Source organism: Coenobita brevimanus, chromosome 44 (genome assembly GCF_032717465.1).
Source record: "Coenobita brevimanus isolate Jiangsu-jjx chromosome 44, ASM3271746v2, whole genome shotgun sequence".
Taxonomy (NCBI): domain Eukaryota; kingdom Metazoa; phylum Arthropoda; class Malacostraca; order Decapoda; family Coenobitidae; genus Coenobita; species Coenobita brevimanus.
In genome coordinates, this window is record NC_136997.1 from 32668608 (window position 1) to 32680444 (window position 11837).

Sequence of the window (11837 nt, forward strand, 5' to 3'; positions counted from 1 at the left end):
GAAGTACTAATGAATTACCACATGACTTTCACGTTGGGTGGTTAATTTGCGAACACATATATTATTCTATGATCGTGCGTTGTTTTGACAGCTGAGCAGCCAGTGTGGAAGCAAAAAAATATACTAACTATCTCCACGGTCTCACTGCCCTGGTAACAGCATAAAATCACATGACAAGAATTAGGTCAAATTTTCGTTTAAGAAGTATTAAAGTATTACGCCACTATCGTTCGTTTCTGTTGATGATATATTGTAATATATATTACTGTATGATCATAGGTTGTTTTGAGAATAATGAAACCATTATATGGACAAATATTAGATGATAAACATCTCCGGAATCACAGGTCCCTGACTCTGCATACCTCAAGTTTGCTTCGATATTATAAAACTCGGGGAAACTGCAGTTCGAGGACCCTACAAAGCAAGAACCCATATTCCACAAAGTTTATTTGTAAAAGCTTATGAATTACCAACAAATGCACTTTGATGAGACAGTTAGTCTACCATATAATGTTCTTATGGACGTGGTGGTTGGAGAATAAACCTTTTTAGAAACTTGTGTTACTGTGAATGCGGGCAACACACTCCTAGATGATTCGAGTGATCTCCCGAATTACTATCTGTCTATAGCCCGACGCCCTAATGCTGCAAAGGGTGGCTGCAGACAAAATGCCTCGGAGTCGCTCAGTCACCCACCATTTGACTGCCCTCCCCTAGCTCACTCCCCTCTCCCTCATATACCTCTCAATTCCATCCCTCCACCTCATCCTGTGTCTCCTCTTCCCTCTCTCTCCCTCCACATCACCTACATACACCCTCTTAATCAGTCTTTCTTTCTCCATTCTCTCCACATGTCCAAACCATTTCAATGTATTTAACCTAATTTTCTCAACCACAGGAGGAGGCTGTAGCATGGGCCGAACAGGGTGGTACTCCCGAGGGGAATGGGAATGCTGGTGATAGGGAGAGCTGGAGCTCCTGTTTCACTAGCTATCTAACCATCCCCCTTTGCTGACCTTTTCAGTGTGACAGTAACATGGAGAGTAGACCAGCATACTCTCCCAAACATTTCCTCTAACTATCTTATGCACTACACCACATGCACTTTACATTTCACACAACGTATCCCATTACATCACAGGGGTTGGCGCCAGCAGAGGCATGCAGCCAGAAAACTTTGCCCCCACTACCTAGTGGCGGACTTTTGGGGGGAGACTTGATGAGGTTTCCGTTGGAAGAGATCATGGGTCCAGGTCGAGATAGACTCGAACCTGTGCTAGAGGGTACAGGGCATTGTGGTTTCCAGGCTGCCGCTTCCACCCAATAGAGAAGGGCCCGAACCTGGGAGTGGCACTCCAGGAGGCTGCTCTATCAGCGGGTGTATAATGGCGGGACAGTTGCAGTGCCAAGGCACGCTTGGAGGGTGTCCCTGCAGCTGTCCTGGCAGGGTGCCCAGAGGCCACTACCACAGCCACTGGTAAGCTGGTGGGCTAGGGGTCCCAGATCCATTGTCTGGACCTGGGACTGTGCAGTGAGTGGGGCCTGTGGTATGTCTACTTCCCTTTATTAATTCTGACTATGACCAAGTACAAGAATCAGCTTCAAAGCAAGCCTGAGGACAGAAAATCACCCAGGGGGATGAGGGTGTGTTCATGGCATATGGGAAATTTGAGGGGAAGAGCAGTGGAAGTTGTTGAGGCATTCAGTAGGGGTGTGTGTGGATGTGGCATGTGTGCAGGAAAGTCCAGTACAGGAGTGGATCAACCAGAAAGATTGTTGGGATGGACTGTTACTATAAGTTGTTTTGGCAGGGAGGGACTGGCGGATATGGGGATGTTGGTGTGATGGTTGAAGAGAAATGAGTGGAATATTTTTTTTTTTTATGCGAGGAAGAAGGAACCAAAGGCCATGAGCCCACAGTAACAGTTCCCTCCAATAGAAAAACAAAATACCATAGAGAGCCAAATTCAAGATCCGATCATTTTGAAATGCCTGGACACACTGCGTTTGAAAGACTGGAGATCATAGGCAGCAGGAAATACAGACAGAGGGAGACAGTTCCAGAGTTGACCTGTCGCATAAATGAAAGACTGGGAGTAACAGTTAACTCCTGCATTAGAGAGTTGGACAGAAAAGGGATGAGAGTTTGCTGCCAGATGGGTGCTACGCGCCCGTCATAGAGGTGGAGGAATGCAAGCAGACAGTTCAGAGGAGCAGTGACCATTAAGGTAGTGACAGAAAAGAGATAAAGATGCAACAGTGTGGCGAAGAGACAGAGGTTGAAGGGAGTCAGTAAGAGGAGGAGAATTAATGAGACGAAAAGCCTTTGACTCCACCCTATTGAGAAGAGCTGTATGTGGGGAGCCTCCCCACACATGAGAGTTGTACTCCACACAGGGGCAGATAAAACCCCTGTATAGAGTCAACAATTGTGCAGGGGTAAAGAAAGAGTGGAGTCGGCTTAGCACACCCAAGCTCTTGGAAGCAGATTTTACAAGAGATGTAATATAATCTTTCCAAGATAAGTCCCGAATAAATGAAACCCCAAGCATGTTCAAGGATGATGCAGGATTAAGCTGAATATTATTAAACATTAGTGGGTATACCTGTGGAAGATTTTGTCGGGTTGATAGGTGTAAGAATTGAGTCTTAGATGCATTAAAAACAACCATATTATTTTTACCCCAGTCAGAGATACGAGCCAAGTCAGACATTAGGTGTGCCATAGCCTCATCCCTTGTTTGTTGAAGTAACTGTTGAGATGGGCGTTGCGAGATCCGAATGGAAAGGTGAAGGGTGGAGTCATCAGCGTATGAGTGGATAGGGTTAGATGTACAGCTTAGAAGATCATTGATGAACAAAAGGAAGAGAGTTGGTGATAGGACAGAGCCCTGAGGAACACCACTGTTGATAGATCTAGGAGAAGAATGATGGCCGTCTACAACAGCGACTATAGAACGACCAGAAAGGAAGCTAGCGATGAAGGAACAGATAGAAGGATAGAAACTGTAGGAGGGCAGTTTGGAAATTAAAGATTTATGCCAGACTCGATCAAAAGCCTTTGAGATGTCAAGTGCAATGGCAAAGCTTTCGCCAAAGTCCCGAAAGGAGGATGACCAGGAGTCTGAAAGGTAGGTGAGAAGATCGCCAGTGGAGCGTCCCTGACGGAACCCGTGCTGACGATCGGAAAGAAGGTTGTGATAGGAAAGATGCCTTAAAATTTTTCTATTGAGAATTGACTCGAAAACTTATGAAATACAGGACGTTAAAGCAATAGGACGATAGTTGGAGGGTTGGGAGTGGTCACCCTTCTTTGGGACTGGCTGAATGAGAGCAAACTTCCAGCAAGAAGGAAAGGTACAAGTTGACAGACAAAGGCGAAAGAGTTTGTTATGAATGTTATGAGAGGAAGTGATAGGATATTGGTAGTGAAAATTCTGTTTGGTGGAAAGATAACTGCAATTATATCGGCATATATTCCACAGGCAAGATTGGATGAAGTAGAGAAAGATAGATTTTGGGATGATTTAATACGTGTAGTAGATGGTATGCGGGATGAGATAGTGGGTTTGAGAGGGGACTTAAATGGTCATGTAGGTGAAGCAGCTCCTTGTTACCACCCTTCTTCCATTCCCGGAAAAGCCTTCTTTTCTCCTTAACTGCAGCTTCTACACACTCATCCCATCACCAAGTTACTTTTTGTCTTGGTGGGCCCCTTGAGGGTTATTGGGGTAGGCGGTGGCTCAATCGGTAGAGAGGTGGCCTGCAGTCCCAACGGACCCAGGTTCGAATCCCGGCTGGGGCAGGGAACAGTTTAAGGATTTGAATTTCATTAAATCAGGCTTTACTGATCTACCAGAAGACCCGCCGACATGTCGTAAAAATACCCCCGCTAATACCAATACACCAGTCCTGTATGAGACAGCCCTAGCATGTATTCAATATGGACGGTGGGTGTTAGCGCCGAAGTGGTGACATGTAGAGGTGTATGGTATGTAGGAGGACTGCTGGGCCTTGATAGCAGGCTGTGAAGCCTATGCCCAGAGTCGGACACATAAAAAAAAAAAAAAAAAAAAAAAAAAAAAGCTCAATGCTATGAAGGAGTACATGGGGGATGTGAGTATGGTATAAGGAATGCAGAAGAGGAAAGGATACTCGAGTTTGGGGAGGCAACGGATATGATTGTGTGGAATACATATTTTAGGAAAAGAGAGAGTAGGTTAATTACGTACGAGTCTGGGGGAAAGAGCAGTCAGATAGATGATTTTCTGGTTAGGAGAGCTGATAGGAGGTTAATGAGGGATGTTAAAGTTATAGGAAGTGAGGAGTGTGTGCAGCAGCACAAACTATTGATTTGTGATATGGTGCTTAAAGAATGAGTCATGAAAAAGAAGACTAATGTACCTAAGAAGAAAATAAGGAAACTGGAAAACCAAGTAGTAAGGGATGCCTTCTATAGTGAGACGAGGAGAATGGTGGCTGAATAGGGAGCCATAGATAGAGGCATTAATGAACAGTACAGAGCCCTCAAGAACAATCTCTTGAGGGTTATTGACGTAATATGCAGTTCGACAAGGGGCCCACCAAGACAAAAAGTAACTTGGTGATGGGATGAGTGTGTAGAAGCTGCAGTTAAGGAGAAAAGAAGGCTTTTCCGGGAATGGAAGAAGGGTGGTAACAAGGAGGAATATTTGGCTGCCAAGCGTAGGGCTAGAAGAGAGGTATACAGGGCGAAGTCTGAGTCAGAGAGACTTTTACTTGATAACCTAAACCATGGGGAAAGGAAAAATATGATATTTATGGTGGCAAATCAGATGAAGAGGGATAATCCGGATATTATAGGTGAGCAGTGTGTGAAGAATTATGAAGGAAGGGTATTGGTGAACAGTGGGGATATTAAAGATGCTTGGCGAGAGCATTATAGCCTGTTTTTGAATGAGGAGTTTGACTGGGACAGGGAAGGTTTGGAGTCAGCAGATCCAGTGTTTGACCCTTGGCCTTTGATTGACGCTGCTACTGTGAGTGAGGCAATAGGCAGGATGCAGGTGGGAAAGGCAGCAGGTGTGTCCGGGTTGACTGCCGAAATGTTGAAGGCCTCAGGAGATATAGAGGTGAGGTTAGTCACTGACCTGATAAATATGATTATATATGAATGTGTTGTCCCACATGATTGGTTGAAGAGTGTAATTGTAAATGTGTATAAAGGGAAGGGTGATGCCCTGGAAAGAGGAACTTATAGAGGTATAAAGCTTTTAGATCAGATAATGAAGGTAATGGAGAAAGTTCTAGAAGGTATGATTAGAGAAAGAGTGAGTATTGATGAGATGCAGTTTGGGTTTATGCCAGGCAGGGGGACCACTGATGCCATATTCATTGTTCAACAGCTTCAGGAAAAATATATTGGGAAGAAAAGGGACCCGTATTTTGTTTTTGTTGATTTGGAAAAGGCCTTTGACAGAGTCCCTAGAGAGGTGATGAAGTGGGCAATATGAAAGCTTGGCTTGGAGGAGTGGCTGGTTAGAGTGGTTATGGCTATGAATGTGGGTGCTCACACCCAGGTAAGAGTGAATGGACATTTGAGTGATGAGTTTTCCGTGAACGTTGGTGTGCATCAGGGGTCAGTTTTGAGTCCCATGTTGTTTATCAGGGTACTTGAAGCCCTCTCACGTGACCTCAGAAACGGACTCCCGTGGGAGATGTTGTATGCTGATGATTTGGTGTTGATTGCAGAGAATGAGAAGGAGGCGGATGAAACATTTAGGAAGAGGAGAGATGGTATGGGGCACAAGAGCTTAAGGGTAAATGCAGATAAAACAAAAGTGATGAAATGTAGGGTTGGTGGCAGTAATGTCAAAGACAAGGGAGAGTGGCCATGTGCAGTTTGCCAGAAGGGCGTGGGAAGTAATTCCATCTTGTGCAGTGTTTGTGATAAATGGGTGCACAAGAGATTTATTGGTATCAGAGGTAGACTGCGAGATAATGCCGATTTTATGTGTATGGCGTGTTGGGGAGGGCAGGTGGAGATTGTCGGGTGGGAAAGGATTGAACTTGCTGTGTCTCTTGAGTGTGTGGAAGAGTTTTGCTATTTGGGAGACATGTTGTGTGCCGGAGGTGAGGCTGGAGCTAGCTCTGTGGCTAGGGTAAGAAGTGGTTGGAAGAAGTTCAGGGAGCTGTTGCCTCTCCTGACATTGAGAGGACTCTCACTACACGCTAAGGGGTCTTTGTATGCAGCATATGTTAGGAGTGCAATGCTGTATGGTAGTGAGACCTGGGCTGCAAAGGAGGAGAATATTCGCAGGCTAAGACGTACAGAAATGACAATGATTAAGTGGATGTGCAGTGCGTCCCTGCTTGCAAGGGCGGGGGGGGAGGGGCTGGGTTTGCAATGGAAGAGTTGAGAGGTAGGATGGGACTGGAGTGTATTGGTCTTGTGATGAGGAGAGGTAGATTGAGATGGTTTGGGCATGTGGAGAGAATGAAGGATGATAATTGGGTGCAGAAGGTGAGAGGTGTTAATATTGGGGATGGGGTTATGAGGGGTAGACCGAGAATGACATGGGACGAGGTCATTAAGTGTGACCTCAGGGTTAAGGGACTGAACAGGGAGGCTGCAATGGATCGTGCAGCATGGACAGCTGCCATTAGGTGACCAAAGTTGATGCATGCAAACATGCTGGAGCCTTCAAAAACGAAAATGAAAAAGAACATCCACATCCACCCCACAACGTTCCTTCACTTCTTCATTCGTCAACCTGTCCCTCCACGTTACTCCACATGCTCCTTTCAAGTAACTCATTTCCACTGCTCTCACTCTTGACTTGTTCCCCTCTAGCAAGGTCCACTCCTCGCTTCCGTACATCAGGGTAGGGATCACCATACCATCATGCAGTGACTCCTTAACTTCCATACACACCTTCCTATTTCTCATCACGCTTTCAGTAAACCAACAACTTTCCTTCCCTGCTGTACCCTTTCAAGTACTTCATCCCAAAAACTTCCATCCTTATTCATCACACTAACCAAGTACTTGAATGCACTCAGTCTCCATATCCTCACCATCCAACCTCACTGTACATTCTGTGAGTTCATTGCTCTCAAACACCATAACTTAACTCTTGTTTACACTAACTTTCAGATTCCTCCTCCTACACACTGTCCCAAATTCATTCACCAAACTTTGCAACTCCCTTTGATCTTCACTCAACAATACTGTATCATCAGCAAACAGTAACACTGGAATCTTCCACATCTCACCCTTAATCATTAGAGCCACCCCCACATCCACTGCCCTACCTTGCACCTCCTTTACAACCCCATCCATGTATATATTAAACAGCCATAGAGACATCACACATCCCTTTTTCAGTCCCATATTTAGAACAAAGAACTCACTCAGCTCATCATCCACTTGCACCGTAGCCCTAGCTCCTTTGTACGTACTCTTCACAGCCCTCAACAGTTTCCCAACCACTCCATGTATTCTTAATACCTTCCACATACCTTGCCTATCTACTCTGTTATATGCTTTCTCCAAGTCCATGAAGGCAGCATACACTTTCTTTTCCTTCTCTAGATACTTCTACACTAAACATCTTTGAACAAATACATGATCTACACACCCTTTTCCCTTCCTAAATCCTCCTTGTTCTTCTCCAACTAGCTCCTCTGTCATATGCTTAATCCTATCAATGAGTATTCTACCATATATTTATCCAGTCACACTATGAAGACAAATACCCCTAAGGTTACCACATACTTCTCTCTTCCATTTTCCTTTTTATAAAGGAACAGTTATACCTGATTTCCAGTCCTCTAGAACCCTTCCCTCTTCTTAAGCCAATCTACACAACTTCCATATCCACTCCACAACGATCTCACCCCCATACGTCAGCATTTCACAACACACTCCATCAATTCCTGGGGCCTTTACCATCTTAATCTTCTTCATTGCCTCCACTATTTCCGCCCTACAGATTTCTTCCTCCCTCCTCTCATCTCTTCTTCTCCCAGCCATTCTTCAACCACTTATATTCGCACTGCTCTCACTCTCTCCTCCCAAACTTTTCATCCACTCTCTTCTTACTCTCTTTCACCAATCTCTTCACCTCCCTTCTGCTCACATATACCTCTCTCTTCTCTCTCTCTTCTCCCCTACCTCTACTCGCTAGCCAGTCACTACATGCCTTCTTCTTTTGTTCCACAGCTCTTTCATCTCATCATTCCACCACGCTGTCTCTTGCACACCCCTACATCTCCTCCTCACACCACAAACCACCTCGCACACTGCGCCCATCTCTTCCGTGAATATCTTGCATACATCCCGAATTACAATATCCCTAAAACGTCAACTTAATCATCCCCGTGCATGCACACTTAGAACTGATATGTAAAGTGGTGGTTGTGGTGTTACGGCGAGCGATGGTTTTCGATGGAATGTTATCGAAGAAAAATAACAATTTTGGGGATGTAAGACTTGTACACAAAAATTAATGCCACCATCCATAACTAGGAAGATATATTAATTATTCCACGCAGTCTTCGAAGTGTTCTGCCTCAACGCTAAAGAAACGACTCCTCCGATAGCAGTCATCCCAAAGTGAAGAATATAATATTAATGTGTTACAGAATTTATATATAGGAAAAAGCAACGGTGAAGCCTTTATTTCTCATGTAAGTTTAGTGTTGGCGATATAGCGAATGGAATCATGCAGAAGGCGAGATAGTGCAGACGAATTAATAGAGAAAACACGTCCAATGGAGAATGAGTGTCTTATTCTAACTGAAAAGAAGGATGTACGAGTATCAGTTGCTACAGAAGCATGATGAAGGAGTTCGACTGATGAAGGATGAGTGCTGGGATACCATTGAAAATAAACAATGACAAAATAAGTCCTCTCACAAACCAACTGTTACAATCAATACTACCAAGTACAAGTTACTTGGCAAATCACAGAGAGACAGAAAAGTAATGGTTATTTATTTATGACATGGGAGAGTAATGTGGGGGTTGTGTCTGTGCGGTTTGTCACCTGGAAAGCGATACCAATGGGGTCGCTGACGTGATGGACTCTGTGAACGAGGAACGCCAGTGCAGAAGAAATCACCACCGTGGTGAGAAACACCATACCCCAAGTTAATGGGGAAAAGGGATAAAGGGTGTTCCTCCATTGGGATAATGGCTGAGGTACCTCCAGAATGATTCCGTAACTATTTTCCCAATATGGGTAGGTCCAATCAAAGTCGCTGATTGTGTCAGCAGTTATGTCCTGTGAATTGATCACTAGATCTTTCCCTTCATATATCAGCTCACCAAACATTCCGTCCCATGTCCCATTCTTTTTGGAACCCCACATTCTTTCTTCAAAATCGATGTATGCCACTTGAAAGTTAAGTTTCTTAGCTATAATCTGTGCAGCATCTGAGTTTCCTCCTGTACAACTACCATTGTTAGCAGCATAAAGGAATGGTTGATCATTAGCACACACCACTGACACCTTCAGAACTTGACCTCCAAAATCGTGGAAGCGAGGAGGAAAGAGTGCCTGCAGGCTGTGAAATCTATCAGGACTCCAGACTCCCAGGGGTGTCTTGGCGACTGACCAACCCAGTTTGTCACGGTGTACTGGTCTGGAGGTGTAGGCGAGGAGGCGGGTGTGGCCACCCTGGACTGCTGGCTGGAGGAGCAGGATGAACTTGGAGCGCTGGACGACTGGCTGGCTGAGGACAGTGGTGGTGTTGAGGTGAGGGTCCAGGCAGAAGAGGACGAGGTAGCAGGGGTTCCAGTGTTTGTTGTCTGCCAGGAGGAGAAGGAAGTCAGTGGGGTCGTGGTGGAAGAGAAGAATGGCGGTGAGGAGGGAGCCTTGGGTATGGTGGGTGGGATGAGAGGTGTGGAGGAGTGAGTGTTGAGAGACGAGGAGGACGGACGTGTAGGAGGCTCCGGCCACTAGCACCACCCAACCCACATCCAACAGGAACTGACTGTGGTCGTCTGTGACCAGTAGGAGGTCTCGGCCTCGTAGCAATCCCGATGCCAGAGTGGTAAGAGTGTCCTGAACCAGGAATCCGCCCTCTGGAGGAAGGAAATGTATGATAGCGTTGTTGGTCCAATCATGTGGTGGGGAACTGTTTCACTTATATGACTGATGAAACAGTGCTTCGTTATATAATGAGGAATTTGAATAAGATGTATGTGACACATGTATGTGATGAAACTATAGGTGTTCGGGATTTTCACTTGTTAAAATTGAATGAACACGACTTATGGAGTAGATACAGTGAATGCCTGGCTACAAATGTTATGGCTGTGCATGGTGTTGCTAAGGTGTCGAGTATTGTAAGTGAAGGGACAGTTTTGACAGAATGTAAAACCTCAAAGTACAGAATAACAGAAATGAGAAGTAGTTAGCTAAACAATGGGAAAAGCATAGATATTTCTGGTGTTAGATAGGGCGCTATGCTCAGATGCCGTTATTTACTTGCGTAAATGAACAAGAAAAATATAAAATAAATTATTTACTTGAAATCAACATTATGTCAGGTCTGCTTAGGTTAGGTCCGAGTGAGTATATGCCCAGTTATTTACTTCTGTTGCAACCCCAAGCTCCACTTGACTTGAACTCAGTGAACTGCAAACCTCCGATGTCTCCAACCAGGCACTTCCAGAGGCCTTTTGCTGAGGTTATGTTTAACGTTTGTCTGGGCTGTAATACTGAGGTGCATGCGGTAAGTGTATTGTGGTGTGGGGACTCTATTACAGTGTGGATAGTGTGGATTGTTTTGAAATTGTCTTTTGTGTTCGAACTGGAGCAGGGAAGAGTGATGGCTGTATCGCAGTATGGCTAGCTGCACTTGTGTCTACCAGGGTATGACAGCTTCGGAGTAGATCTGTGCTTGTGGTCAATGGAAGATTTTGTTTGGCTGAAGCTTTGAAGGGATGTTGTGGCTATGTGTGGGTTTGTAAAGGGTAGTGTTTGGTGGAGAATAACAGTTATTCCATGTAAAATAATTTATTGCAGATGTCATAGTATGGTACAGGGGTGGGATTAGTCTTGAGCTTAATCGATAAAAAGCTGTCTGTCTCATGTAATCATACGATCGTCAATTAGAAGTTCGTTATTTCTCGAATATCTTCGTATATTCTGTCATTTTATTATCCATCTATCTAGCTGTCAATATTTCATCTTCCTGAGAGCTTTTACTTTTTTTTTTAGAAGTTTTCCATATTTGCGATGAATAAGGTGGCCCAGCTTAGGCTTCCGCATGTCTTTGTCGTGCATATGAATTGTGTCTATAGTACGTTGTTTTCAGATATTCTTTTGATGTCCGATGATGGTAACTGCAAGTGTTTTCAAGACATTTGAGGAGCCTTTGTACTGACATTCTTTTGTCATGTGTGTATCCAAGGTCGATCCTTGATATTTAGTTTGCTTTTCTGTCCATGATTGATTGAGTAATGAGGGAACATAAGTGTTTTTGAAATTCATGTCTGCATGGATTGAAGATGGTGATGGTTGTGAAACTTGATATGGCAGTTATTCTGTTTTGTCCAAACCACAATTCTATAGAGGATAAGTCCTGTACTGCTGGTGCTGGTTCACTGCATGTTGAGTCTGGAGTGTGTGTTGTTCTTAGAAATACGCCAATATTATTACTGAATGGCAGGGAGGGGATGAAAGGATTGGACCTTGTTGAAATTGTTGGATAGTATTCTGAATCTAGATGTTTGGTTTTGGTAAAGTGGACCTGCCTGGCTTAGAGGGAGTTGGCCACCCATCACTTGCTGTTTCTCTGTTTTTCCGTAAGACAGCGTGTCGGGATATATTGCACTGATCCTG

The 11837-nt window shown here is 44.5% G+C and overlaps 1 protein-coding gene across 1 annotated transcript in view; it reads right to left on the reverse strand.

Annotated features, from left to right (window-relative positions):
- Nucleotides 1–10532, reverse strand: part of LOC145398042 (glutamate receptor ionotropic, delta-1-like) — a 205712-nt gene extending 195180 nt beyond the window's left edge. The window contains exons 1-2 of the mRNA XM_080271004.1: nt 10520–10532; nt 9033–10072 (exon numbers count right to left, since the gene is read on the reverse strand). Coding sequence (XP_080127130.1) covers nt 9033–10072; nt 10520–10532 — 1053 coding nt within the window. The remainder of the gene's footprint in view (nt 1–9032; nt 10073–10519) is intronic.
- Between the last annotated feature and the right edge of the window lie 1305 nt (nt 10533–11837).